The following is a 23,667-nucleotide window of genomic DNA, read 5'->3' on the forward strand; positions in this document are numbered from 1 at the left end:
AGGTGGAGACTCTTGCCCAGACCAGGACTCCCCGCCCCCCCACATGCCACCAGGTGCAGCTGTGGAGCAGGTGGAAATGCCATTGACTGGGGCTCTCCTCCCCAGCACCCCACCTGGGCCCCAGCATCCGAGTCACGTGGCCTTTACTTTCAGAAATCACGAACTATTTCTTCAATGAACCTAAAATCTTACAAGGCATCTCTCATGGGTGAAATTTCAGAAGCCAAAGTTGTGTACCTGGAAGCAGGTGACCTGAAGACACCCCCTGCCATCTGTAGATATTGGAGGCACATGAAACAGATGCAGTGTTTACCCCAAGATGTGAGGAAATCAGGGTCCTCCTCTGCCTCCTATAAGTGAAATCATCCAATATTTTTCTTTTTTCTTTCTGGTTTATTTCACTGGGCATAACTCCTTCTAGCTCCATCCATATTGCTGCGAATTGCGTGAGTTTAACTTTTTGATTGCGGAATAATATTCCATGGTGTATATGCACCACATCTACTTGATCCAGGCATCTATTTGGGGGCTTTGGGGTTGTTTCCAGGTTTTACCTATTGTAAATAGTGCTGCAATAAGCATAGGGGTGCAGGTGGTCTTTGAATCAATGTTTTAATGTCCTTTGGGTAGATAGATCCCTAGGAGTGGAATTGCCAGGTCATATGGTAGCTCCATTTTTAGTAGACTGAGGAACCTCCACACAGCTCTCCATAGTGGTTGGACCAGTTTGCACTCCCACCAGCAATGTAGGAGAGTTCCTTTTTCACTACATCCTCGGCAACATTTGTACTTGCAAACGCGCCCTGACCTGTCCTGAGACACAGCTGTCACCAGGTGCGACCCTCCCCTGCCAGCTGGGGAAACTCACCAGTGTCCAGGACGCGGATGCTGATGGGGGCCGACTCTTCCTTGGCCAGCAGGTACCAATCTCCCTGAAGGCTGGGCAGCCACTCCTCCACGCGGCAGGAGTAGTTGCCCGTGTCCTGCGGGCTGGCCTGCAGCACCGTGAGCCGGAAGAGCAGCAGCGAGGGCCTCTGGAAGCGGAGTCTGTCCTCCCAGGGGCCTCCCTCTGGGCCGAAGACCCCGTCAGGGCCCACGCTCAGCAATGCCCTCCGCTCGGTGGGGTCCTGCTCCTCCTGTCCTTCCAGGCCAGGGCTGCCCTTGTCCCCGACGACTTTCATCCTCAGGGAAAACCAGGCCACAGCGAAGTAGGAGTCCTGGCTCGAGTGAGACGCGATGCTGCAGCCTAGCTGGAAGGCGGCCTTCTCGGGCACCATGGCGTTGGGGACCACCGTGTCCACCCGCAGGGCCGGATCTGGGACAAGGGACAGAGACAGGAGGAGACACTGTTTTCATTTCTGTACTCGTGGCACCCCAAGTGCCCATCACTGAAGCCATGACAGGAGCACCCAGGGAACTGGCACTGCAGCAGGTGGGGGGTGGTGCCCGTGTGGAGGGGTAACAGCCCACAGGAGAGAAGCAGCTCAAGGAGCAGAGCAGACGCGTCACGAAGATGCTCTGTGCATGAAGACTGAAAGTGGGGGGCTGCTGAAGAAGGGGGCCTGTGAGAGGCCCTCAGTCCCCCTGCTTGTATTCTGGGGGATGGAGCCCCGCTCCCGGGGAATCACAAGCAGAGCTGGACAGACTGACCCGCGTCACGTGCCTGGCACAGCGGAGGCGAGGACAGGGGCGGCGAGGGTCGGGCCCAGGGGAGGAGTGAGCAGGTCAGAATGGGGGCGCCGGAGGAGAAGGGGGGAAAACAGTCCCCCAGGCTCGCTGCCTTTGGGGGATGCGTGTGCGGGGCTGTCCTCAGGGCGCGTCTTCACCACCTCACGGGCAGCAAAGCTGCAGCTGCAGAAGGAGATAGAGACCAGGGGCTCAGGGTCTGAGGAGATAAAGACTCTGGGAGAGCGAGGACGCCAGGCCTGATTAGATGAAGTGGGTGACCCGGAATTTAAAGTGTGGGGACCCCGGGGGGCGATATGTTTTGCAGCAGCCACGGGTGGTGAGCACAGAACAGGTGAGCGCGGGACTCAGCCAGGTGGAGATGGAGTCAGGTGCGTCTAAGCCATCCAGAAAGGGCAGGTAAGCTGTGCCTGTGCACCAGCCTGAGCCCAGGAGGGAGCACCCCACTGTGGGGCGCAAGGGGGTGGGAGGACTAGAGGGGCAGGTCGGAACATTGGAGTCAGCCCAGCAGAAGAGGGGGGCGTCCAAAAGAGAAGGTGGGACCCCTGACCCTCAGACAATGGGGAATAGGAATTAGTTCGAGGTTCTGTCCGTGGGGAGAGGCCAGGTAGATTGGGGGACAAGACCACTGCGGCATGGGGGAGCAAGGACTGAGGAACCAGGATACTGGAAAGGACTTTGTCTCAATACTATTAAGTGATGGCCGTGTGCCTGACGGGAAGGGTGAAGCCCAGCGCCAGGCGATCTAGTGGCAGTGCAGCCTGACAGCGGAGCAGGGGCCAGCAGGGACTCCACAGCACCTCCTGTCCAGGGAGCTCAGCTCTGAGTTCCCTGCTGCTACTCCCCCTCTTTCCAGAACATTCTGAGGAAGACAAGTGACACTGCTGCAGTCGCTCTGCCCCGGGGCAGTTCCTCCCCCCTCGGTCACTTCCTTTGCTCACCCAGAAGGTGACAAGGGACTGGAGTGGCTCCCGCAGGCCAGAAAGTGGACACACGCCTGACCCATAGGACGGCCAGTTCTCGCCTCGTGGCCATTCATTTGTAACAGTCTCTTCAAGCAGCTGGGAATTCGTTTTAAGCACAACCCCATTATTCAACACTTACCAACCACTTTCAGAGTAAACTTGGTGCTGCTCTTAGCGCCGCCGTATTCCACTTCATACTCATCCTCGTCTGAGGATGTGACATTGAAGATGGTGAGGTTCCCGGTCTGGGTGTCTAAATGAGTCCTGTTTATAAAAGGCGGGAAAGATCTGGGCTCCCAGTAAAGGTTCTCCTCCCATTCGATGACTTTATTCTTGCCTTTTTTCCACAGGATATCTTTAGAGGCTACGGGTTCTCCTATTTTGAAAGTTACATTCTGACTCATGCCTCCAGATAGAACCACATTTTGGGGCTGGGAATAACAGCCGATAAGACCTAAGAGGGAGAAAAATTGGTTAGGAAGCAGCACATGATTTTAGTGAAAACAGAAAAATGTCTTCCAAGATGTCCTTTCAGGGAGAAACAAGTTACATTATGCATCCGTTATCTTGTGCTGGGCTAAAGTGAAAACTGCCAGCCGCAAGCAGGACACCCGTGACCACATAGTTGACTCTTTACTAGGGAACTCAGGCCCGGAAATCTAAGGAATGATCCAGCTTATGGAGCCCTGGCTATGTCAGGGGCTGGGGAGGACACTGGGAATGAGGCAGTAAGAAGCCTGGCATCATCCAGAGTCCCCAGGCACCCCAGGTGAGGGAGAGGACTCAGAGCAGGCCTGGGAGCCTCCAACCCAAAGGTCTTTCAGGGAAGTCAGGCTGAAACAAATCCAGGATGACCAATCACTGAAGGAGAGAGCAGTTAGCCAGACCAGCCCCGGTAGGGGGAGAGGAGACAGTCATACCTAGGGAGGAAGCACCTCCCAAGGCAGTCCCTGATAAAATGAACAGCCTGGGGCTGAGGAAACAAAAGCCTATCCAAATGGCTAGAATGGGAGTCTACTTGGTGGCTCAAGGGGAAGCTCCTCAACACTATGAAGCTATTGGCAACCACTGCAGCACAAGTTTGATCTGCAGCCAGGGAGATGACCCACATGGCCCAGCAGACCTCTCCTGTCTCCCTCCTGCTCTGTCTCTGCTGAATCCTCTAACCCTTGCCCCCACCTCTGGCCTACACCCCAGCTCTTGCATACATATCCTTTCTCTCCCAGAAAGGGAGCCCTCACAAACTGCCCTCGGCACACCTGGAGTGTGTGTCCAGTGTCCCTGGGGGACACGGAGGAGGGACCATTCATTGCCCAAGTTCACCTGTAAACTCTTGCTCCCTGGCTTCCTTGCCTGGCTTCCTCCTCCTGGGATCTCTTCCCACATCACTGCAGCTCCAGCACCTTCCTCCTAGGAAGCCAGGTTCCACCACCCTCCCTCTCCGGAAGGCTTTGCTTCACAGAGGATACCTATTTTCATAAAAGACAGGCCCTGGAAGCTTTGGAGCTTCCTTTTTTTTTTTTTTTTAAGATTTATTTATTTGTGCATACAAGAGCTGGAGTGCAGGCCAGAGATGAGGTGGCTGAGAGGATTCACCAGAGACAGTGGGGAGCAGAACAGGCAGATGTCCTGAAACACACTGCTGGGGGAACAGCAACAGCAGGCTGGGCAGGAGAGGTCTGCTTTGTCCTGTGGATCAGCTCCTGGCCAGGGATCAAATGTGCTGCAGTGACTGGTGGTAACTTCATAACACTTGCTTCTTTTAATCCCTCTTCCTATACTTCTGTACCTGACACTGCAGTACCTTTGAGTCTTCCTCCAACTCTCCCCAGGTCGTGCACCTGGGAGAATGTGCAGAGGAGTCACTCAGGAAAGGCTGAAGACTGGAGTGGAATGTGGATCTGACAGATTGTACAAAGGGCTCCCGAAGAACAGCCCCCCCACCCCCAGGTAAGGAAAAATTGGTTTCAGGGGTCAGCACTACCCTCCAGGGGTTGACAGTGACTTGCCCCCAGACTGGAGGTGTTGGGGAGGGTGAGGAGGTCCAAACCAAGGCAAAGACACCCATGTCCTGGGGCTGTCCTGCTGATTTCTGAAGCTAGAAAGGGAACCAGGCGGGTCTAGACACTCACTGGTTCTTCCTTTAAGACCAAGGGAGGGGAAGGCGCCCTCACTCCCTACTTAGGAACCCAGAAGTGCAGACTAGGTCCCCTGCTCAAGCCCTCTCTCTGCCCTCCCCCTGCCAGGGTCAGCCTCCCACCCCAAGCTGGCCTGTTGGGTCTGGGGTTCAGAGGCCACTCCCACTTGCAAGCAATCCCATCACTGGCAGAGGGGAGGAGCTGGGGGGTGGCCAGGGCAGCACCCCAGCAGGGATTGAGGTCACCCCAGAGCGGTTCTGTCCCCTCAAGTTTAAGGCCAGGGAACCTCGGAAGGCCGAGAAGTAACTGAATTTCAGAGAAAATCCACAACCTTCCAGGGCAGGCTGCGCGGAGAGGGAGCCTGGATCTGCCCGTGGGGCTCAGGGGCCCCTGAGAGAGATGAGCGGCCCCAGCTTCCTCCCCAGACAGATGCAGATGCCCAAGGGCAAAGTTTCCTCCAGAGCCCCAAGGGCTGGGGTGCAGTGATGTCCTTCTCTGGGACAGCTGACTCAGATTCTTTGGCCCCACCTGCTCCCCCTGATCAGAATGGACCTCACAGTGGCCAGGGCAGTCCCGAGGGGCCCCGAGGGGCGACTCACCAAGCTAGAGAAACAAGCAGCTGATCTCTGCGGGCCTGAGGTCGGCCATGACGCGACCCAGGCTGGGATGCTCCTGTGGGTGCCCCACCTGCCTTATGTGGCAGCAAGGCAAGACTGTGATAGCTGTTTTTTTTTTTTAAGGGTTACTTAATTATGCATACAGTAACTGGGGTACTGGCCAGAGGTGGGAGTAGAATTCACCAGAGACAGAGTGGGGAGCAGAACAGGCAGTCTGACTGAAAGCACTGTTGAGGGAGCAGCGGGTGAGACAGGAGAGGTCTGCTGTGCCATGTGGGTAGCTCCCTGGCCAGGATTGAACTCGAGCTGCACTGGCTGCTACCAGCTTGACAGTGCTGCTCCTTAACCCCTAGAGACACCCGGTCCCACTTCAAGTTTGCCGCCCAAAGCGGACACCCTTTCTTCAATCCCCCTCCCATTACCCCTGGCGACCCCAATCCCCCCCCCCCACCCCGCAGCCCCCTCAGGCCACTCTCTCACTTGCGCAGTCCCTCCTTGCAGCCACCCCGCCCACACCGCTGCCCTCCGGGGCGGGCTCTGTGACATGCACACGCCCATCTCCCGCCCAGGGCTGTTCCGCTGCCCTGCCCAGCAGATTTCCTTAGTATTTGGATTATGCTGGGGTTTGGAGCTGAGGCAGCGGGAGCAGGGGGGGATGGGGGGGTGGGGGGTGTCAGTCCCCAAAAGCCACGCCCCGCTCCACTGGTGACTGAGGTGACAGAACAGGCAGATGTCCTGAAACACACTGCTGAGGGGAGCAGCAGGCTGGGCAGGTTAGCTCTGCTGTGCCCTGTGGGTCAGCGCCCTGGCCAGGGATCAAACTTGTGCTGCAGCGGCTGGTGAGCTTCATAACCTCCTGAGCCACCAGGGAGGCCCTGGTGCTTTTTTTAATCCCTCTTCCTGTACTTCTCTACCTGACACTGCAGTACCTTTGAGTCTTCCTCCAACTCTCCCCAGGGCGTGCACCTGGGAGAATGTGCAGAGGAGTCACTCAGGAAAGGCTGAAGACTGGAGTGGAAGGTGGATCTGACAGATTGTACAAAGGGCTCCCCAGGAACAGCCCCCCTTCCTTGCCCCAGGCAAGGAAGAATTAGTTAAGGGGGCTAACCCTACTCTCCTGGTGTTGACTGTGCCTTGCCCCCAGACTGGAGGTGTTGGGGAGGGTGAGGAGGTCAGAACCAAGGCAAAGACACCCATGTCCGGGGCTGTCCTGCTGACTTCCTGAAGGGAAACCAGGCGGTTCTAGATGCTCATTGGTTCCTTCCCTTAAGAGCAAAGGGAGGGGAAGGCGCCATTACTACTTAGGAACCCAGAAGTACTGACTAGGTTCCCTGCTAAAACCCTCTCTCCACCTCCCCCTGCCAGGGCCTGCTTCCCACCCCACGCTGTCCCGTTGGGGCTGGGGCGCAGGGGCCACCCCCACTTGCAAGTGAGCCAGCACTGGCAGAGGGGGGAAGCTGGTAGGGGGGCAGGGCGGCACCCCAGCAGGGATCCACCCCCAAGGCGCGGGTGGGGGAGCCCGAGGGCGGCCCAGCGGGGTTCTGTCCCCTCAAGTTCAAGGCCAGGGCAGCTCGGAAGGCCGAGAAGTAACTGAATTTCAGAGAAAAGCCACAACCTTCCTGGGCAGGCTGCGCGGGGCGGGAGCCTGGATCTGCCCTTGGGGCTCAGAGGCCCCGAGAGAGAGATGAGCCCCGCGGAGAGCGCTGGAGCCCCCCACTTCCTCCCAGCCAGATGCAGAAGCCCAAGGGCGGAAGTTTCCTCCCGCGCCCCAAGGAAGGGGCGAGGTGACCCCTTTCCCAGGAACAGCGGCTCGGGGAGTCCTCACCCCACCCTCTCAGCACCGACTTCACAGCGGCCTCTGCCTGAGGGGTCACTCACCGAGCAGGGACAGGAGGAACAAGCAGCCGCCCCCCCGCGCGCCCGAGGCCGGCCATGACGGGCCCAGGCCGGGGTGCGCCTGTGGGAGCCCCACCTGCCTTAATGGCCACGCGGCGCGGCTCTGGGCCGTTTATTTATTTATTTATTTATTTATTTTACATTTACTAACTACCGGAAGAGGGGCACCGGCCAAATCAGAGACTGAGGGGTGCAGTGCGCGAGTCAGGTGATGTCTCTGCCCCACGTGGGGCGCTCCCTGGCCGGGATCACAGTCATACCGTGAAGACTGCGGTCAGCTCCACCGAGCCGCGCCCTAGCACCCTCAGTCACCCGGCGCGCTTTAAACCTGCCGCCAGGGCGGAACCCCTGTCCCCATTCGCTGCCCCCCCCCCCGCGTGGGCACGTCCCTCCCGCGGCGCCCCGCCCACCCGCTGCCCTCCTGGCTGCTCTTGGGGTGCGCACGCCCACCGCCCTCCCAGGGCCCGCCCAGGTTTCCTTAGGGATTGGGTTATGCTGGGGTCTGAGCTAAGGCGGCGGGATTTGGGCGTGTCAGTCCCCAAAAGCCGCGCCCCGCTCCCCTGGCGGCTGCGGTGACTTCAAACCCCCAGAGCACAGGGCGGCTCCAGGACAGGAGGCCCCGCACTTTCCTCTGTGGCTTGTGGCAGCCAGACCCGCCCAGGCTCTCTCCTCCCCTGTCAGAACTAGAGGAGCCCAGACTGTTCCGACAACCGCTGGGGTGTGGGGGTGCCTGTTGACCCCACCCGCTTTTCCTTAAACTCAACCTCAGCTGCCCCTTGTGCCCAGAACTGGGTTCCAGCCGCGGTGTCTCCTCCTCACCCTCTCTGGCTCCTCTTCGGTTTCAACTGTGGCTTTTCCCTCAGGCTGAGGAGTTCACCCCCTCAGTGGCTCCCCGAATTTCTCTCTGCAGAGCAGCCACTGCCCGCTGGAACGCCCCATCTTATTGGTCAGTGTTCCCCACTGGCTTCCCCCCCTCCCCCTGCAGCCCCAGGGCCCAGACCCAAGGACTCCACCCCAGGAAGGGGCCCTTTTCCTTCAGAGAAGCCCAGAGCTGTCCCAGCCCAGCTGAGGCAGGTGGAGACTCTTGCCCAGACCAGGATTCCCCGCCCCTAGATGCCACCAGGTGCAGCTGGGAAGCAGGTGGAAATGCCATTGACTGTGGGTCTCCTCCCCAGCACCCCCACCTGGGCCCCAGCCATCCCAGTCACGTGGCCTGTACTTTCAGAAATCACGAATATTTCTTCAATGAACCTAAAATCTTACAAGACATCTCTCATGGGCGAAATTTCAGAAGCCAAAGTCCTGTACCTGGAAGCAGGTGACCTTAAGACACCCCCTGCCATCTGTAGATATTGGGGGCACATGACAAGTGCAGTGTTTACCCCAAGATGTGAGGAAATCGGGGTCCTCCGCTGCCCGGGGCTGGCAAGACCTTGGGCAACCTGAGAAGGGAGGCTGGGGTCTGACACGTGATGGAACATCAAACTGGAGCCCATTCCGTGCCCTGCGTTAAGTGCGCGGCCTGGATTAGCGGATGTGACCACTGTCCTGTGTCTACAGAGGAGGAAACTGAGGCTCAGGGCACGTGCCTGCCCGAGGACACGCACAGGGAGTGACCGAGTCCAACCCAAGCCAAGTTCAAGGCGTCATACTCATCTTTCACCTGTGGGAACACAACTTTGGGTCTAGCAGCAAGGGTCAGCCCCCTAAAAGAAGGGCTGAGGGGGGCAATGCCCACTTTCCTGGGGTGGAAGTACCCCCAAGGTCATCGTGTCCGGACATTGGATGAGGAAAGACTCATTCGTCTTCCTTGGTGGACGCACATCTGACCAAGCAGCAGTGCCAGCTCCTTTAGCGAGAGAAACGCATTTATAAGAGCCCCAATCTGCCTGGCCTGGCAGACTCTAAGCATTAAAGTGGCGCAGGGCCTGGACTGTTCATGCTCTGAGCACCTGCCACCTAAAGGGCTCACGGTATTTTTCATTCTGCAACTCGTGTTGAAAGACCAGGTGTCATCTGCTTGTCCTTGCAGATGTCACCACTAGGTAAGAGAGGCGGCTTTTTCAGCTGCTCTCCTGGCGCGAGGCTGCTGCTCTTCCTAGCACAGCCCTCTGGTTCTGGGTCTTGCCAAAGCCCAGAAGACTCAGGGCCCAGCACGTAGTGGACAAAGCACCGCCTCGACTCTTGCCCAGCGTGGGAGGGGACATTCACGAGTCTGTGTAAACACTGAGCAGCTCTGCACTGGGGATGTAGAGGCACAAGCTTATTTCATCAAACTCTAGTTCCCTAGTTCCCTTTCCAAAATGATTCCTGGCAGAGCGCGTTTGAGGAAAAACAGGTAAAAATAATACATAAACTGACACAGACCATGCTGGGTACCCAAGGGAGAGACTGAGCCACCTCAACTCTTTGGCCAAGCCAGGAGCTGCCAGAAGTTGATAAGCAGGCGGCAGAGGCCAGCACATCTTGCAGTCTCAGGAAGTTTGAGGTTTTAAAAAGAAAAAAAAGGGGCCTCCCCGGTGGCACAGCAGTTGAGCACTGGGTTGAGAAGCTGCCAACAGCCTCTGCAGTGCCTGTTCGATCCGGCACTCAGGCGAGGGTCCCACATGGTGCACAGACCTCTCCTGCCACGCGCTGTTCCCCTCAGCAGTGTGCTTCATCACTCTGCCTGTTCTGCTCTCAGCTCTGGCTCTGGTAAGTTCTCTCACCCTCCCGCGCTTCTGACTGTACCCAGTGCTTGTATAAATAAATAAATAAATCTTTAAAAAGAAAAAAGGATGACTTCCCTGTGCCTCTCACTCTGTATCCAGTGCCTCTTGTGTATTCTCCCGTGGATGTCAAAGAATTACAGATGGGCTCAGACTGATCACACAAAACTGCTGTGCTTTACTCATTGTCATTCTTCTCAACTTGCAGATGGGATGAACTCCGAAACACCCCAGATTTGAGCTGTGTGGGGACCAGGGTCTGGGATGCTGGGCAACGGCGCCAGGCCTTGCTCTTTCCTCCATCCTGCAAGTGCTTGCTGAGCCTTCGGGGCCAGGGCAAGGCCACCCACTTAGCAGAACATGCTGTGGTCTCGCTGCAGGGGACTCCACCCCCACGCCATCAAGACTCTGGGAACTACAAATCCCATGATCACCAAACGGAGGGCTGCGTGGACCTGAGGGTGGAGTTAAGCAGCGATGTTCTCTGAGTATTTAACCAGCCATCTGGCCGGGGGCCTGGGGAGCTGGGGGGACACTCTGTTGGCCTGATGGCACGTGGTTTTTCGCCAGCTCCGTGGGCCATTGGGATTCCAGGTCAGCGGAATGGGTAGGATGCAATTACGAACTTATCTCCCTCCTTTTCTCCCTGAGTTATTCATTTCCCCTTCCCTTGTAAATAAACCTGTGATTAACCTTTTGCGTGTGTCTGCAGTTTAGCATGAATAAGTCCCTTTAAGCGTGCGGGTGAGGGACCATAGTCACGTAACCTGTTTTTATCGGGGTTGCTCTGTAACAGAACAGCGGACTCCAGTTATTACAAACAGCCATATTTTCAACATAATTTACTACAGGTCTCTGAAATGTATATAAAACATTTTAGTGCAACATCTTACAAAGCGTGTTCCTTAAAAAAAAAAAAGCAAACAAAAGCAAACCAACAGCTCTCTACATCATGCACGGGGAGCTTTCTGACCCCACCTTTTTTTCCTTCACCCATCAACGCAGAGAAACCATTGTTTGAAAAGAATAGGAAAATCTGCTACAGAAACCCCAGGGGAGAGAGGGCGCGGTCCTCTCCGTGTCCTGGAACGGGCCTCGCACACTGTGGTGTTTCATCAATGCAGCCTCGGAGATGTGCCCAAGTCAAGCGAGTGGCTGCAGATTTCCTCTTGGTCCAGACCACGGAAGCGCCTGCGGGCAACGTGCAATGAGGCCCCGCGGCCACTGGGGGGCACCATCTCCTGTCCTCGGACACCACAGTTCCCAAGACAAGGGCCAAGCAAGCAGGTCCTGGGGATTTTCCTGGAAAGCTTGGAGAACAAAATCAACAAAAAAACTATGAACCAGAGACACTCTATGGGGAGTGGGGTGCGGGGAGGGGAGGGATTGAGGTCAAAATAAGGGGGTTGCTATTATATGGGGAATATAAAAATAAAATTTATTTAAAAAAAAAAAGAAAGCTTGGAGAGGCTCACCTTTGGAAGGTCTCCCCCAGGTCAATAGAAAATACAGAGGAAAAAAAAATTAAAATACTGGCTCCGGTTTCTTCTTTTTTTTTTTTTCACATTTTTTTTTCACATTTTTTTTTCACATTTCCTGCAACTTCTTCACATAGTGAATTACCTGCAGCACCTGCTATTCTACAGCTGTGAACCCATTCAAACCCAAATCTTAGTTGCACACCCGTCCCAGGCAGCCCTCTGCATCTTTCCAATCAGAAAACAGGCAGACATCGCCCTCCCTGACTCAATTTCTAAGTTAGGGGTAGGCAATTTCCACCGCCAAATGGGGCAAAGCATGCCTTCCTTCCTCGCCACTGAGTCGATTCTGCACCTCAGAAGTGTCGATGCAGCGTAATAAATAGGGATGAGCATGGGGACAGCGGTGGGACGAGGGTGTCTCTAAAGAGCACCTTGGGCTACCTGGGAGGAAAAGCAGCAGGGTTACACCACCTGCCAGAAACGGGCTTAGTAGCTGCTGTGCACCCTCCACCTGCAGACCCCGATAAGGGCCAGCAGCATCCACTCGGCCCGGGCAACCCCACAGCCTCCCCCAGTCTGTTCAGTCTCAGAACGAGGTTTTGCAGCCATCTCTCCATCCATTAAGTTTCAGCATCCCTGGTGGCTCTTTCCAGGTTGGCATCTCCCTGGGGATTCAAGACGCAAGTTCACAGAGGAAGGGAGACGGCAATCTTCGTCACAACATGGGAACTCCAGGACAGAAACATATCTCTGGGGAGGACAATCGACGATGCTCAAGGGAGCACCATCTAGTGTAAAATAAGAGGGTGACACTGACGCTTGCTGGGCTGCAAATGGAATTAAAATTAAAAAAAAAAATCCTAACAATGAACAATCACCTCAAGCCCCGAGCAGTGAGAAAGGGAAGGGCGTGAGATGCAGACAACACAGGTGCTCGCCTTCCCGAGAGGAGGGAAGCCGGACACACTAGAGGCCGCCTGGGATGTCCGGGCTCATGTTCCATGGCAGTGAGATTGGGGGTGGGGGGAGATGAAAACAGAGACGTCAGCATCTTCATGGAGATAAGCTTGGAAGGAAGAAGAGCAACCCCACTTCTCATACCTCCCGGGAGGTGCCGTTATTCCTCCCCACCCTGTACCACTAGGCTCTGCAGACCCCACCCCTGGTGCCCCTTTGAGAAACGCAGCTGTCGGCAAGTTGGGGCCCTCCTTAGGGCAGCCAGGACCGTCTGCCTGGGGGGTGGCTGTGGGGCGGCCCCTGTGGTCAGCTCAGGAGGGTCCCCCTTGCAGCCCAGTGGCCCCTTAACCTTCAGAGTTGGCCAAAGCACCTTAAAGTAGAAGCCAGTGGGCTCAGAGCCGCAGAGGCCGCGCTGGCAGCACAGAACAAGCCACCAACTTCCCTCGTCCCGTCACCGGCTTCGGTGCTTCTGAAAGTCGTCGATGCTAAAAGCGGCCTCCGCCTGCCTCCACTTGGGGAGTGTGAACTGTGGGTCGTTTTGGACTTTTCCTCCAAGAAAGTTTTCTCTTTTTTGGCAAAGTTGAGATGACACCTTTTGGGGGCCCCCTGACAGATCGGCTGGCTGGGCACCATCTTCTCCTGGGGGAGAGCAGGCAGGATTTCTCTCTCTCACAGCTCTTGAAGCAAAACGCAGTTCTTTCACATTGACTAAGAAGTGGCTCCAACAGCTCCAGCTGAGGGAGGAGAGAAGATACAAATCGGGCCCACACAACACGTAGTTTCCAAGTCTTGCTGAGAAAGTGAAAAACGGTTGCATGTATTTTGATCCTCGGGTGGCATCTTCAAGTGTCAAAACAAAACGTCTGGGAAGAGATCCTTCGTGTTACACAGTTCGTCCTTCCTCCTGCCAGCAGGTGTGAGAGAAGATCTTCCACAACGTCGTGGAATCCAAAAAGGGTCAACCAAAGGGCTGTAGAAAGTCCATTACAAAGAATAAGAACCCGCAGCCTCCTGTGAGGACGCCAGAGAAACCAGCGAGCAGATGTGGCACCTGGAGCTACTCACGACAGTACCAAGACCAAAGCCAAAACCCCAACTCTGCAGATGACACCATCTCCCTGGAAGCAGCCCCCCGCCGACGACCACCCCGAGGCAGCCTGGCTCTGTGGCCGCGGCGCCTCCGCCCGCGGTCTAGTCTGACATCTCTGGGCACCACAGGGCGGGCGCGGCCGACCGGCCAGTCACGGAGCAGAGGCGGCAAAGAGGCTCTCGGCTCCTCCGAGGTCGACATCCACGGAGGCCCCTTAGTCTATGATCCTGGGTGGATGCTGAGCACCGGGGGCTCCAGGCACGTTGGGGAGTAGTTGAGTGCAGATCTTGGAACTCTATCAAGGGCACCCCATTTTGCACTTTGGAGATCTCAGGGGGTTTCTACCTCCTGAAGCGCACCAGCACGATGGTGATGAGGATGCCGGAGATGGGGACGGGGCACAAGAAGACAAAGTAGAAGAGCTTGTTGTTGGACCAGAAGCTGGACTGCAGGGTGGAGCCTGGAAGGGGCCAGAGGGAGACAAGAGAAGAGGCTGAGAACCTGCACTTCTGTTCCTGAGACCTTGCCCAGCCCAAGGGAAGCTTTGGCGGATTCCCCAACCCTGCCTTTCTGTCCCCTAATATCCTTGACTTCCCAAACCTGTGTGGGAGCTTGGAAAGCTTGGATAGCCACCTGTCACTGGGCGGTTCATGAGCTCAACTCCAACGAGGACAGAAGAAGCTGACCCCAAGCCTCCCTGGTGGCGCAAGGGGTTCAGCACAGCACTATGAAGCTGGCCGCAGCCTCTGAAGCACAAGTTCAATTCCTGGTTTGCCAGGGACATTCCCACATGGCGCAGCAGACCTCTCCTGTCTTGCCCACTGCTCCCCTCAGCAGTGTGTTTCAGTAGATCTGCCTGTTCTGCTCCCCACTCTGTCTCTGGTGAATCCCCTCACCCTCCCCACACCTCTGGCCTGTACCTCAGTTCTTGCATGCATAAATAAATAAATCTTAAAAAAAAATGACCCCAGTTTGCTCTCACTGTACCGCATGGTTATATTTTACACTTTCCCTTCACACTCAGTTCTGCTCCAGAAGCCCTTCTTTGGCAATATAAATGTTCTCTCCCTGACAGCTCCTGAGAGTAGTTTTCCCGGAAATAATGCTTCTTTAATTAACACAATCAACTAAAATATCACCCTGGGCCCACAGATGCCCACGGAGTGTCTGTGGCTGCAGAGAACATGCCGTGCTCGCCCTGGACGTGGAGGGCAATGAAGCCAGGCCCCCCCACCTCGTCCAGGTCGGCCCTTGCACTTGGAAGAACTCAGCAGGAGCCTGGTCTCTGAGGCTGCTGGATAGTCTCTGTTCCTTGAAACGCCATACACAGGGGTCGCCACAGTGGGCAGAGAATACATGGCCTCCACACGCTCCCTGGGCTTTGGGACTGGAGCTTTTTCAGGAGTGTGTTGGGGGTCTGAGCACAATACAGGTCTTTCCCTGCCTTCCTTTCTAGTGCACAGCTGCTGCTTATCAGTATGCTCAAGAACATTCAACACACACTTACACCTATTAGATCTCTAAAGCATGTGAAATTGTTGACAGTCAACTACTTTGACAGTAAAGTCTCAGCGTCATAGGCGTCAATCTGAAGCAATGTAAACGAGGTGATCAAAGAAAAGAAATTGCAAATGAAATGCAAAATTTCAAATCAAACTTATCTGGTAAAATATTTTCAGTGAAAACAAGTAGAAATTTCTAGTGACATTTTTACTTCTACCTTATAGGCTAATTGTGCTAATAACTGACACCATTTTCAGTCTGAAAGAGTCCACATTTTGACAGAATCAACCAAGAGTGCCTCGTTAGAACAGATAATTCAATGTCAGCACGAATTTCCTCCGTGTTGTTTATAGAATCCTTCTTTACTCTCCAAACTCAGATTTCTGGAACATTCTGTAACAACATCGATGGCAAGCTCAACTGTTCTCAGACCCCTGTGAAGGGTCTGCCCTTCTAGGCTGGTCCTTCCCAGGTGACCATGAAATTCCACCTACATCCATGTCACCCTCTAAATAAAAATGACCCAGGAAAACAGAAAGAGTGACAGGGAGGCGTGGGGCTTCATTTTCTCTCCTTATTGAGTCTGAAGCACTTGTTAATTGGCTAAAGGAGATCAGAGTGAGTATTGCAGAGTGTAACACAGTAACCCCTGACCAGGTATTTGTGTGATGAACTCTACCACAGGCTGGTGAACAACAGAGGAAACACTACAACAGACTCGGTGTGGCATCAGGATTATTGCACAGATTGACGATGACTGTGTTATCACTGCCGCTCACACTCCTGAGTTGGCCTGGGCCATCAGGGTCAGTGACATGAACGGTGTGTCAAGTCCTCAGTGCCCGGGACAGGCGAGGAAAGTGCTTTTTAACCTGCAAACATGCACTGACCTGTCCCTGAGACACAGCTGTCACCAGGCGCGACCCTCCCCTGCCAACTGGGGAAACTCACCAGTGTCCAGGACGCGGATGCTGATGGGGGCCGACTCCTCCTTGGCCAGCAGGTACCAATCTCCCTGAGGGCTGGGCAGCCGCTCCTCCACGCGGCAGGAGTAGTTGCCCGTGTCCTGCGGGCTGGCCTGCAGCACCGTGAGCCGGAAGAGCAGCGGCGAGGGCCTCTGGAAGCGGAGTCTGCCCTCCCAGGGGCCTCCCTCTGGGCTGAAGACCCCATCAGGGCCCACGCTCAGCAGCGCAGTACTCTCCGTGGGGTCCTCCCCCTGCTCCTCCTCTTGTTCCTCCTCCTGCTCCTCCTCCTGCTCCTCCTGTCCTGCCAGGCCAGGGCTGCCCTTTTCCCCCCTGACATTTGTCCTCAGGGAAAACCAGGCCACAGCGAAGCGGGAGTCCTGGCTCCAGCGAGACGCGATGCTGCAGTCCAGCTGGAAGGCGGCCTTCTCGGGCACCGTGGTGTTGGGGGCCACCAGGATCACTTGCAGGGCCTCACCTGGGACTAGGGACAGAGACGGGAGGTGTGTCGATCACTGAAGACATGGCAGGAGCACCAGGGAACTGGCACTGCAGCGAGGCGGGGGTAGGGGGTGCCCGTGCGGAGGGGTAACAGCCCTCGGGAGAGCAGGAGCTCAAGGAGCAGAGCAGATATGTCACGAAGATGCACTGTGCACGGAGACTGAATGTGGCGAGTAGCTGAGGAAGGGGGGGGCGTGAGAGGCCCTCAACCCCCCCTGCATGTGTTCTGGGGAAGGAGCCTCGCTCCCGGGGAATCACAAGCAGAGCTGGACAGACTGACCCGCGTCATGTCCCAGCACAGCAGAGGCGAGGACAGGGGCGGGGAGGGCCGGGTCCAGGGGAGGAGTGAGCAGGTCAGAAGGGGGAGGCTGAAGGGGTGGGGAGAACAGTCCCCCAGTCTCACTGCACGTGGGGAGGCGTGTGCGGGGCTGTCCTCAGGGCCTTCTTTAGCCCCGCACAGGCAGCAAAGCTGCAGCTGCCGAAAGAGGTGGAGACCAGGGGCTCAGGGTCTGAGGAGATAAAGACTCTGGGAGAGCGAGGACGCTAGACCTGATTAGATTAAGTGGGTGACCTGGAATTTAAAGTGTGGGGACCCCGGGGGTGACGTGTTTTGTGGCGGCCACGGGTGGTGAGCACAGAACAGGTGAGCGCCGGACTCAGCCAGGTGGAGATGGAGTCAGGTGCGTCTAAGCGATGGAGAACCCGGCAGGTAAGCTGTGCCTGTGCACCAGCCTGAGCCCAGGAGGGAGCACCCCACTGGGGGGGGGGGGTGGCGCGCAAGTGGTTGTGAGGACTCTGGGTGAGGCAGGAACTTCGGAGTTGGCCCAGTGGAAGACCCGGTGTCCCACAGAGGAGTGGGCCCCCTGACCCTCAGACAAAGGGGAATCAGAATTACTGGTGAAGTTTGAGGTTCTGTCTGCGGGGAAAGGCCAGGTAGATTGGGGGACAAGACCACTGCGGGATGGGGGAGCAAGGACTGAGGAACCAGGAAACTAGAAAGGACATTTGTCTCAATACTATTAAATGATGGCCGCGTGCCTGACGGGAAGGGTGAAGCCCAGCGCCAGGTGATCTAGTGGCAGTGCAGCCTGACAGCTGAACAGGGCCCAGCAGGGACTCCACAGCACCTCCTGTCCAGGGAGCTCAGCTCTGAGTTCCCTGCTGCTACTCCAGCTCTTTCCAGAACATTCCCAGCAAGACAAGTGACACTGCTGCAGTCACTCTGCCCCCGGGGCAGTTCCTCCCCCCTCGGTCACTTCCTTTTCTCACCCAGAGGTGACAAGGGGCTCGAGTGGCTCCCGCAGGCCAGAAAGAGGACACACGCCTGACCCATAGGACGGCCAGTTCTCGCCTCGTGACCCATTTTTTGTAACAGTCTCTTCGAATAGTTGGGAATGCGTCATTTTAAGCAAATCACATTATTCAAATCACTTTAAGAGTAAACTCGGTGCTGCCCTTAGCACCGCCGTATTCCACTTCATACTCATCCTCATCTGATGACGTGACACTGAAGATGGTGAGGTCCCCGGTCTGGGTGTCTAAATGAGCCCTGTTTATAAAGGGCTCTGTTAAAGGTTCTCCTCCCACTCGATGACTTTATTATTTTCTTTTTCCACAGGATATCTTTAGAGGCTACAGGTTCTCCTATTCTGAAAGTCACATTCTGACTCATGCCTCCAGATAGAACCATATTTTGGGGCTGGGCATCACAGACAATGAGATCTAGGGAGGGGTAAAAATTGGTTGGGAAGCAGCACATGATTTTAGTGAAAACAGAAAAGCATCTTCCGGATGCCCTTTCAGGGAGAAACAAGTTACATTACGCATCCGTTATCTTGTGCTGTGCTAAGGTGAAAACTGCCAGCCGCAAGCAGGACTCCCATGACCATGTAGTTGACTCTTTACTAGGGAACTCGGGCCCGGAAATCTAAGGAATGATCCAGCTTCTGGAGCCCTGGATATGTCAGGTGCTGTGGACGACACTGGGAATGAGGCAGTAAGCAGCCAAGCATGGTCCTGAACCCCGGGAACCCCAGCTGAGGGAGAGGACTCAGGAAGGCCTGGGAGCCTCCAACCCAAGGGCTTTCAGGGAAGTCAGGCTGAAAGTGATCCAGGACGACAAATCACTGAAGGAGAGAGGAGTTAGCCTGGCCAGCAATGGTAGGGGAGGAAGAGACAGTCACACAGAGAGAGGAAGCACCTCCCAAGGCAGTCCCTGATAAAATAACAGCCTGGGACAGAGAAAACAAAAGTCTATCTAAATGGCTAGAATGGGAGTCTCCCTGTTGGCTCAAGGGGAAGTGCCTCAACACCGTGAAGCTATTGGCAGCCACTGTGGCATGAGTTCTATCCCAGGCCAGGGAGCTACCCACATGGCCCAGCAGACCTCTCCTGTCTCCCCGCTGCTCCCCTCAGCAGAGCATTTCAGTAGATCTACCTGTTCTGCTCCCTGCTCTGTCTCTGGTGAATCCTCTCAGCCCTGCCCCCACCTCTGGCCTACAACCCAGCTCTTGCAGACATAAATAAATAAATCTTTAGAAAAAATTGCAAAAACTTTTCATTGCTAAGGAATATCAATATATTTAAAAACAGAGCTAGAAAATTGTTGCCATCTAATAACGTTTTAGTGATAATGGGCTTAGGGCTGAAATCCTCACTGGATGCTAAAAGATTAGAGGAAAGATTGTCAGGGAACAAGAGATCCCCACAATCTTAGTCAATTACTTATTTGCAATGCGGTAACGGTGCCTGTAAAGGGAGAAATCTGTTGGCCATCACGTTGACCAAGCCATAGAAATTCACACCTACACAGTGGGACCAATGGACAGAGTTTGCTGCCTGATGAGATAAGTGGAGCAAACCAGGACACACCTACAAAGAGAATCCTTCCCAACAACAATGTTTTAACCAGGACCCAATCACCACCAAAAGGTAGACAGTCCAAACCAAGGCATATTCTATAAACTAACTGGTCGAACCCTCGAGAACAACAGCCATAAAGTAAAAAGCAAACTCGTAGATGCAAGGGACGAAAGAGGTTCCACCACCAGATGAAGTGCTGACCCAGATCTGACTCTGCCAGAAAGCAGCCCAGGACAAGGCTGTGTTTGCTGACCAGGCTCTGGGGCTCACTGAGATGCAGTGTCTTAGAAGACAAGAGGGATCATTCAGGGGCAGGTTGTCCTGAGGTTTGCATCCCTCAAAAGTTTTGTAAAAATAACCCATTTAAGCACATGCGTCTGAGTGTGGGCTCACATCTATAAAGGAGAAGTCAACCAATGTGGTAAAATTGACGAGAAAGGTGTTGGTGTCCGTTGTACTATTTTTACTGTTCTAAAGCTTTTGAGTGTTCCAAAGTTGTGAAAACTTAAAAAGAAATATTAAGGGCTCCCTCCTCTCTGCTTTCCTAATCTCTGTATTAGTAACTGTGTGCTGTGCCATCACCCCACATTTCTCTATTTGCTCTTTTTCACTGTCTCCCCCTCCCCAGCACCTGAGCAGAGAGTGTTGTCCCCTGCTCTGTGCTCAGGCCTTGTACAGTGCCCCCCACACAGCTGATGCTCAGTATTTGTTGAGCAACTGATGTTGACAATAATTCTGTGAATTCTTAGACACTATTATCCTTTCTCTCCCAGAAAGGGAGCCCTCAGAAACTGCCCTCGGCACACCTGGAGTGTGTGTCCAGTGGCCCTTGGGGGACTCGGAGGAGGGATCATTTATTGCCCAAGTTCACCTGTAAACTCTTGGCTTCCTTACCTGGTTTCCTCCTCCTGGGATCTCGTCCCATATCACTGCAGATCCAACACCTCCCTCCTAGGAAGCCAGGTTCCACCACCCTCCCTCCCTGGAAGGCTTTGCTTCACAGAGGATGCCTGATTTCACAAAAGACAGGCCCAGGAAGCTTTGGAGCTTCCTTTTTTTTTTTTTTTTTTAAAGATTTATTTATTTATGCATACAAGAGCTGGAGTGCAGGCCAGAGATGAGGTGGGTGGGTGAGAGGATTCACCAGAGACGGTGGGGAGCAGAACAGGCAGATGTCCTGAAACACACTGCTGAGGGGAGCACAGGCTGGGCAGAAGAGTTCTGCTGTGCCCTGTGGGTCAGCTCCCTCTCCAGGAATCAAACCTATGCTACAGTGGCTGGTGATAGCTTCATAACCCCAGGGAGGCCCTGGTGCTTCTTTTCATCCCTCTTCCTGTACTTCTCTACCTGACACTGCAGTACCTTTGAGTCTTCCTCCAACTCTCCCCAGGGCGTGCACCTGGGAGAATGTGCAGAGGAGTCACTCAGGAAAGGCTGAAGACTGGAGTGAAGGTTGATCTGACAGATTGTACAAAGGGCTCCCAGAGGAACAGCCCCCCCCCACCCCCAGACAAGGAAGAAATAGTTAGGGGGCCAGCACTACCCCCCAGGGGTTGACAGTGACTTGTCCCCAGACTGGAGGTGTTGGGGAGGGTGAGGAGGTCACAACCAAGGCAAAGATATCCAAATTGTGGGGCTGTCCTGCTGATTTCCTGAAGCTAGAAAGGGAACCAGGCGGTTGGACACAGTCACTGGTTCCTCCTTGAAGACCAAAGGGAGGGGAAGGCGCCATCACTACTTAGGAACCTGAAGCACTGACTAGGTCCCCTGCTCAAACCCTTCTCTCTGCCCTCCCCCCTGCAGGCTCTGGCTTCCCACCCCACGCTGGCCCTCTGGTGATACAGTTAACAAGTTGGTCTTTTCCCCAGGTCTTGCAGTTCCCCCTTATCTGGCATTAACAGGATGAACAGCTGGTCTTTCCCAGGTGCTGCAGCTTCCCCTCCCCTTGAGGGGAAAAACAAGCCAGAGCCCCTGGTTTCCCTGCAGACCCTGCCCCTCCCCCTAATGGCGGTCACCCGCCTCTATGCTGACACTTCCCCTTCCCTTAAGATGAAGAGTTGGGCCCCCCTGGGCCTCTGAAGGCTCCTGCCCCTCTCTGCGATGCTTCCCCTCCCCTGGATGAAACCAGCCGGGGCCACCCAGCTCCGCGCTGAGCCGGCGCCCACTTGTCTCCGCGGGGACCCTCCCCGCCCCTGGGCGGACCCCTGCCCCCTCCCCGGGTGTGGACGCCCCTGCCCGCGGCCAGCGAGCAGGACGGGGCTTTAGGACACGAGTCCGCCGCCCTCCTCGTCTGTCGGCCAATAAAACCGCGGTCCTTGTCCTCAAACTCGCTTTCCTTTTACTGGCCGAGGGAAACTGAGGCCGCGTTCGGTAACAGTGGGGCGCAGAGGCCACGCACCCCCCTCACTTGCGAGCCAGCCCAGCGCCCGCAGAGGAGACGGGGCGCCCCCACCCCGGCGGGGATCCACGCCCAAGGCGCGTGTGGGGGAGTCCGGGGGCGGCCCAGCGCGGTCCTGGGCGCCAAGTGTACTGCCAGGGCGGCTCGGAGGCCGAGAAGTAAGGGAATCTCAGAGAAAAGCCACAACCTTCCGGGGATCGCTGCGCGGGGCGGGGGCCTGGATCCCGCCCTGGGACTTCGGAGGCCCCAAGAGAGAGAGATGAGTCCCGCGGGGGAGCGCGCTGAGCCCCCACTTCTTCCCCAGCCAGATCCAGACGCCCCAGGGCGAAGTTCCCCCGCGCCCCTGGGAGGGGTGCAGTGACACCTTCCTCCGGGACAAGTGGCCCGCGCGAGGCCCCCCCACCCCGCGCCCCTCCTCAGCGCCGACCCCGCCGCCCCTCGGGCCCCGCCGCCCACCCGACCTTCGCCCCGGGCGCGGCACCCCAGACCCGCGGCGGGGTGGCGGGGGGCACTCACCGAGCAGGGACAGCAGGCAGAGGACCCCCGCGGGGCTCAGGGGAGTCATCACGCGCCTGGCCAGGATCGGTCCTGGCACTTCTGTGGGTGAGGCGCCCCGCGGCCTCATATGGGCGCATCCCGCCAGCCCCGCCCGGAGACGAGTCCCGGCCAATGGAAGCTGCGCTAAGGGTGCATTCCCCGCCCGTCCCCGCGCCCCCACTTCTAACTGGCTCCGTCCCCAGCACAGGAGCTCCACCTCCTGTATCCTCGGGTAGAGGCCCCCCACGCCGGGCTGTTTGCCAGGAGCGCGCAATATCCTGTGGGTCCCGGCGCTCCTCAGCGGCCGCTGACCAGGATTCCCGCCACCTGGAAGGTGCTGAGGGAAGGAGCTGCGGGGAGGGTCGGGGAGGCTGTCAGGCCACGCCCCACTCGCCTGCACCCCGACTTCCCAGCACAGGTACCAAGTCCTGGGAGGCTCTGCGCTTTCGGGCGAGCGCGGAGCTGGCGCTTGTTGCTCCCGGGGACCCAGCCCCGGGATCCCGCAGCAGCCCCGCCAGACACCCCTTCCTCGGATGCCAGAACAAGGGAACCCGGACATTTCAGACAACCCCTGGGGTGTGTGGGGGGTGCCTGTTGCACCCCACTCGCTTTTCCTTAAACGCTGTTCCAGCTGCCCCTTGTGCCCCAGAACTGGATTCCAGCAGCCCTGTCTCCTCACCCTTTTTTTTTTTTTTTAAAGATTTATCCATCTATTTATACAAGCACTGGGCACAGTCAGAGCTCGGGAGGGCGAGAGAACTCACCAGAGCCAGAGCGGGGAACAGAATAGGCAGACTGACCAAGTACACTGCTGAGGGGAGCAGCGGGCACAACAGGAGAGGTCTGCGCGCCATGTGGGACCCTCCCTGGGGCCTGGGATCAAACCGGGGCCACAGAGACTGCAGGCAGCTTCACAGCCCAGTGCTCAACCACTGGGCCACCAGGGGAGGCCTCCTCCTCACTTTCTCTGGCTCCTCTTATGTCTCAACTGTGACTTTTCCCTCAGGCTAAGGTTCATCCCCTCAGTGACCTCCCGGAATTTCAATCTGCCACTGCCCTCTAGAACACCCAGAGGCTGTTCCAGAACAGCCACTGCCCTCTGGAACACCCCATCTTATTGGTCAGTGTTCTCCACGGGCTTGCCTCCCACACCCCCTGCAACCCCAAGGGGCCCAGAACAAAGGACTCCACTCCAGAAAGGGGCCCTTTTCCTTCAGAGAAGCCCAGAGCTGTCCCAGCTCAGCTGAGGCAGGTGGGAGACTCTTGCCAAGGATAGGATTCTCCTACATGCCACCAGGTGCAGCTGTGAAGCCGGTGGAAATGCCATTTACTGTGGCTCTCCTCCCCAGCACACCCCTGGGCCCCA

At 56.2% G+C, this 23,667-nt stretch overlaps 2 protein-coding genes across 2 annotated transcripts; both read right to left on the reverse strand.

Moving 5' to 3' along the window:
* Positions 1-827: 827 nt before the first annotated feature.
* LOC119236908 (immunoglobulin superfamily member 3-like) lies at positions 828-7,313 on the reverse strand. The gene is made up of 3 exons (XM_037500837.2): positions 7,285-7,313; positions 2,791-3,105; positions 828-1,315 (listed from the first exon to the last, which is right to left on the reverse strand). Exons 2-3 carry the CDS (start codon positions 3,053-3,055, stop codon positions 828-830), a joined length of 753 nt encoding a protein of 250 aa, XP_037356734.1. The 5' UTR covers positions 3,056-3,105; positions 7,285-7,313.
* Positions 7,314-10,839: 3,526 nt separating this feature from the next.
* On the reverse strand, positions 10,840-22,390 carry LOC129145164 (immunoglobulin superfamily member 3-like). The gene is made up of 3 exons (XM_054691420.1): positions 22,281-22,390; positions 15,993-16,487; positions 10,840-13,998 (listed from the first exon to the last, which is right to left on the reverse strand). The coding sequence occupies exons 1-3, from the start codon at positions 22,387-22,389 to the stop codon at positions 13,880-13,882; spliced, it is 723 nt and encodes a 240-aa protein (XP_054547395.1). The 5' UTR covers position 22,390; the 3' UTR covers positions 10,840-13,879.
* Positions 22,391-23,667: the final 1,277 nt, after the last annotated feature.

The sequence above is a fragment of the Talpa occidentalis genome, unplaced genomic scaffold (genome assembly GCF_014898055.3).
Source record: "Talpa occidentalis isolate TD23 unplaced genomic scaffold, MPIMG_talOcc4v2.1 talOcc4.9, whole genome shotgun sequence".
In the NCBI taxonomy this organism is placed as follows: Eukaryota; Metazoa; Chordata; class Mammalia; order Eulipotyphla; family Talpidae; genus Talpa; species Talpa occidentalis.

Bases quoted from the DNA above. Each gene is read 5' to 3' on its own strand.
- LOC129145164 (XM_054691420.1), bottom strand. From the start codon at position 22,389: ATGAGGCCGCGGGGCGCCTCACCCACAGAAGTGCCAGGACCGATCCTG. The intron at 16,488-22,280 runs GTGAGTGCCCCC...CTCTGTCCCTAG, and splicing joins CTGCCTGCTGTCCCTGCTCG to TCCCAGGTGAGGCCCTGCAA. The intron at 13,999-15,992 runs GTGAGTTTCCCC...GGCCCCTTCCAG, and splicing joins CATCCGCGTCCTGGACACTG to GCTCCACCCTGCAGTCCAGC.
- LOC119236908 (XM_037500837.2), bottom strand. From the start codon at position 3,055: ATGAGTCAGAATGTAACTTTCAAAATAGGAGAACCCGTAGCCTCTAAA. The intron at 1,316-2,790 runs GTAAGTGTTGAA...CCCTTGTCCCAG, and splicing joins GTTTACTCTGAAAGTGGTTG to ATCCGGCCCTGCGGGTGGAC.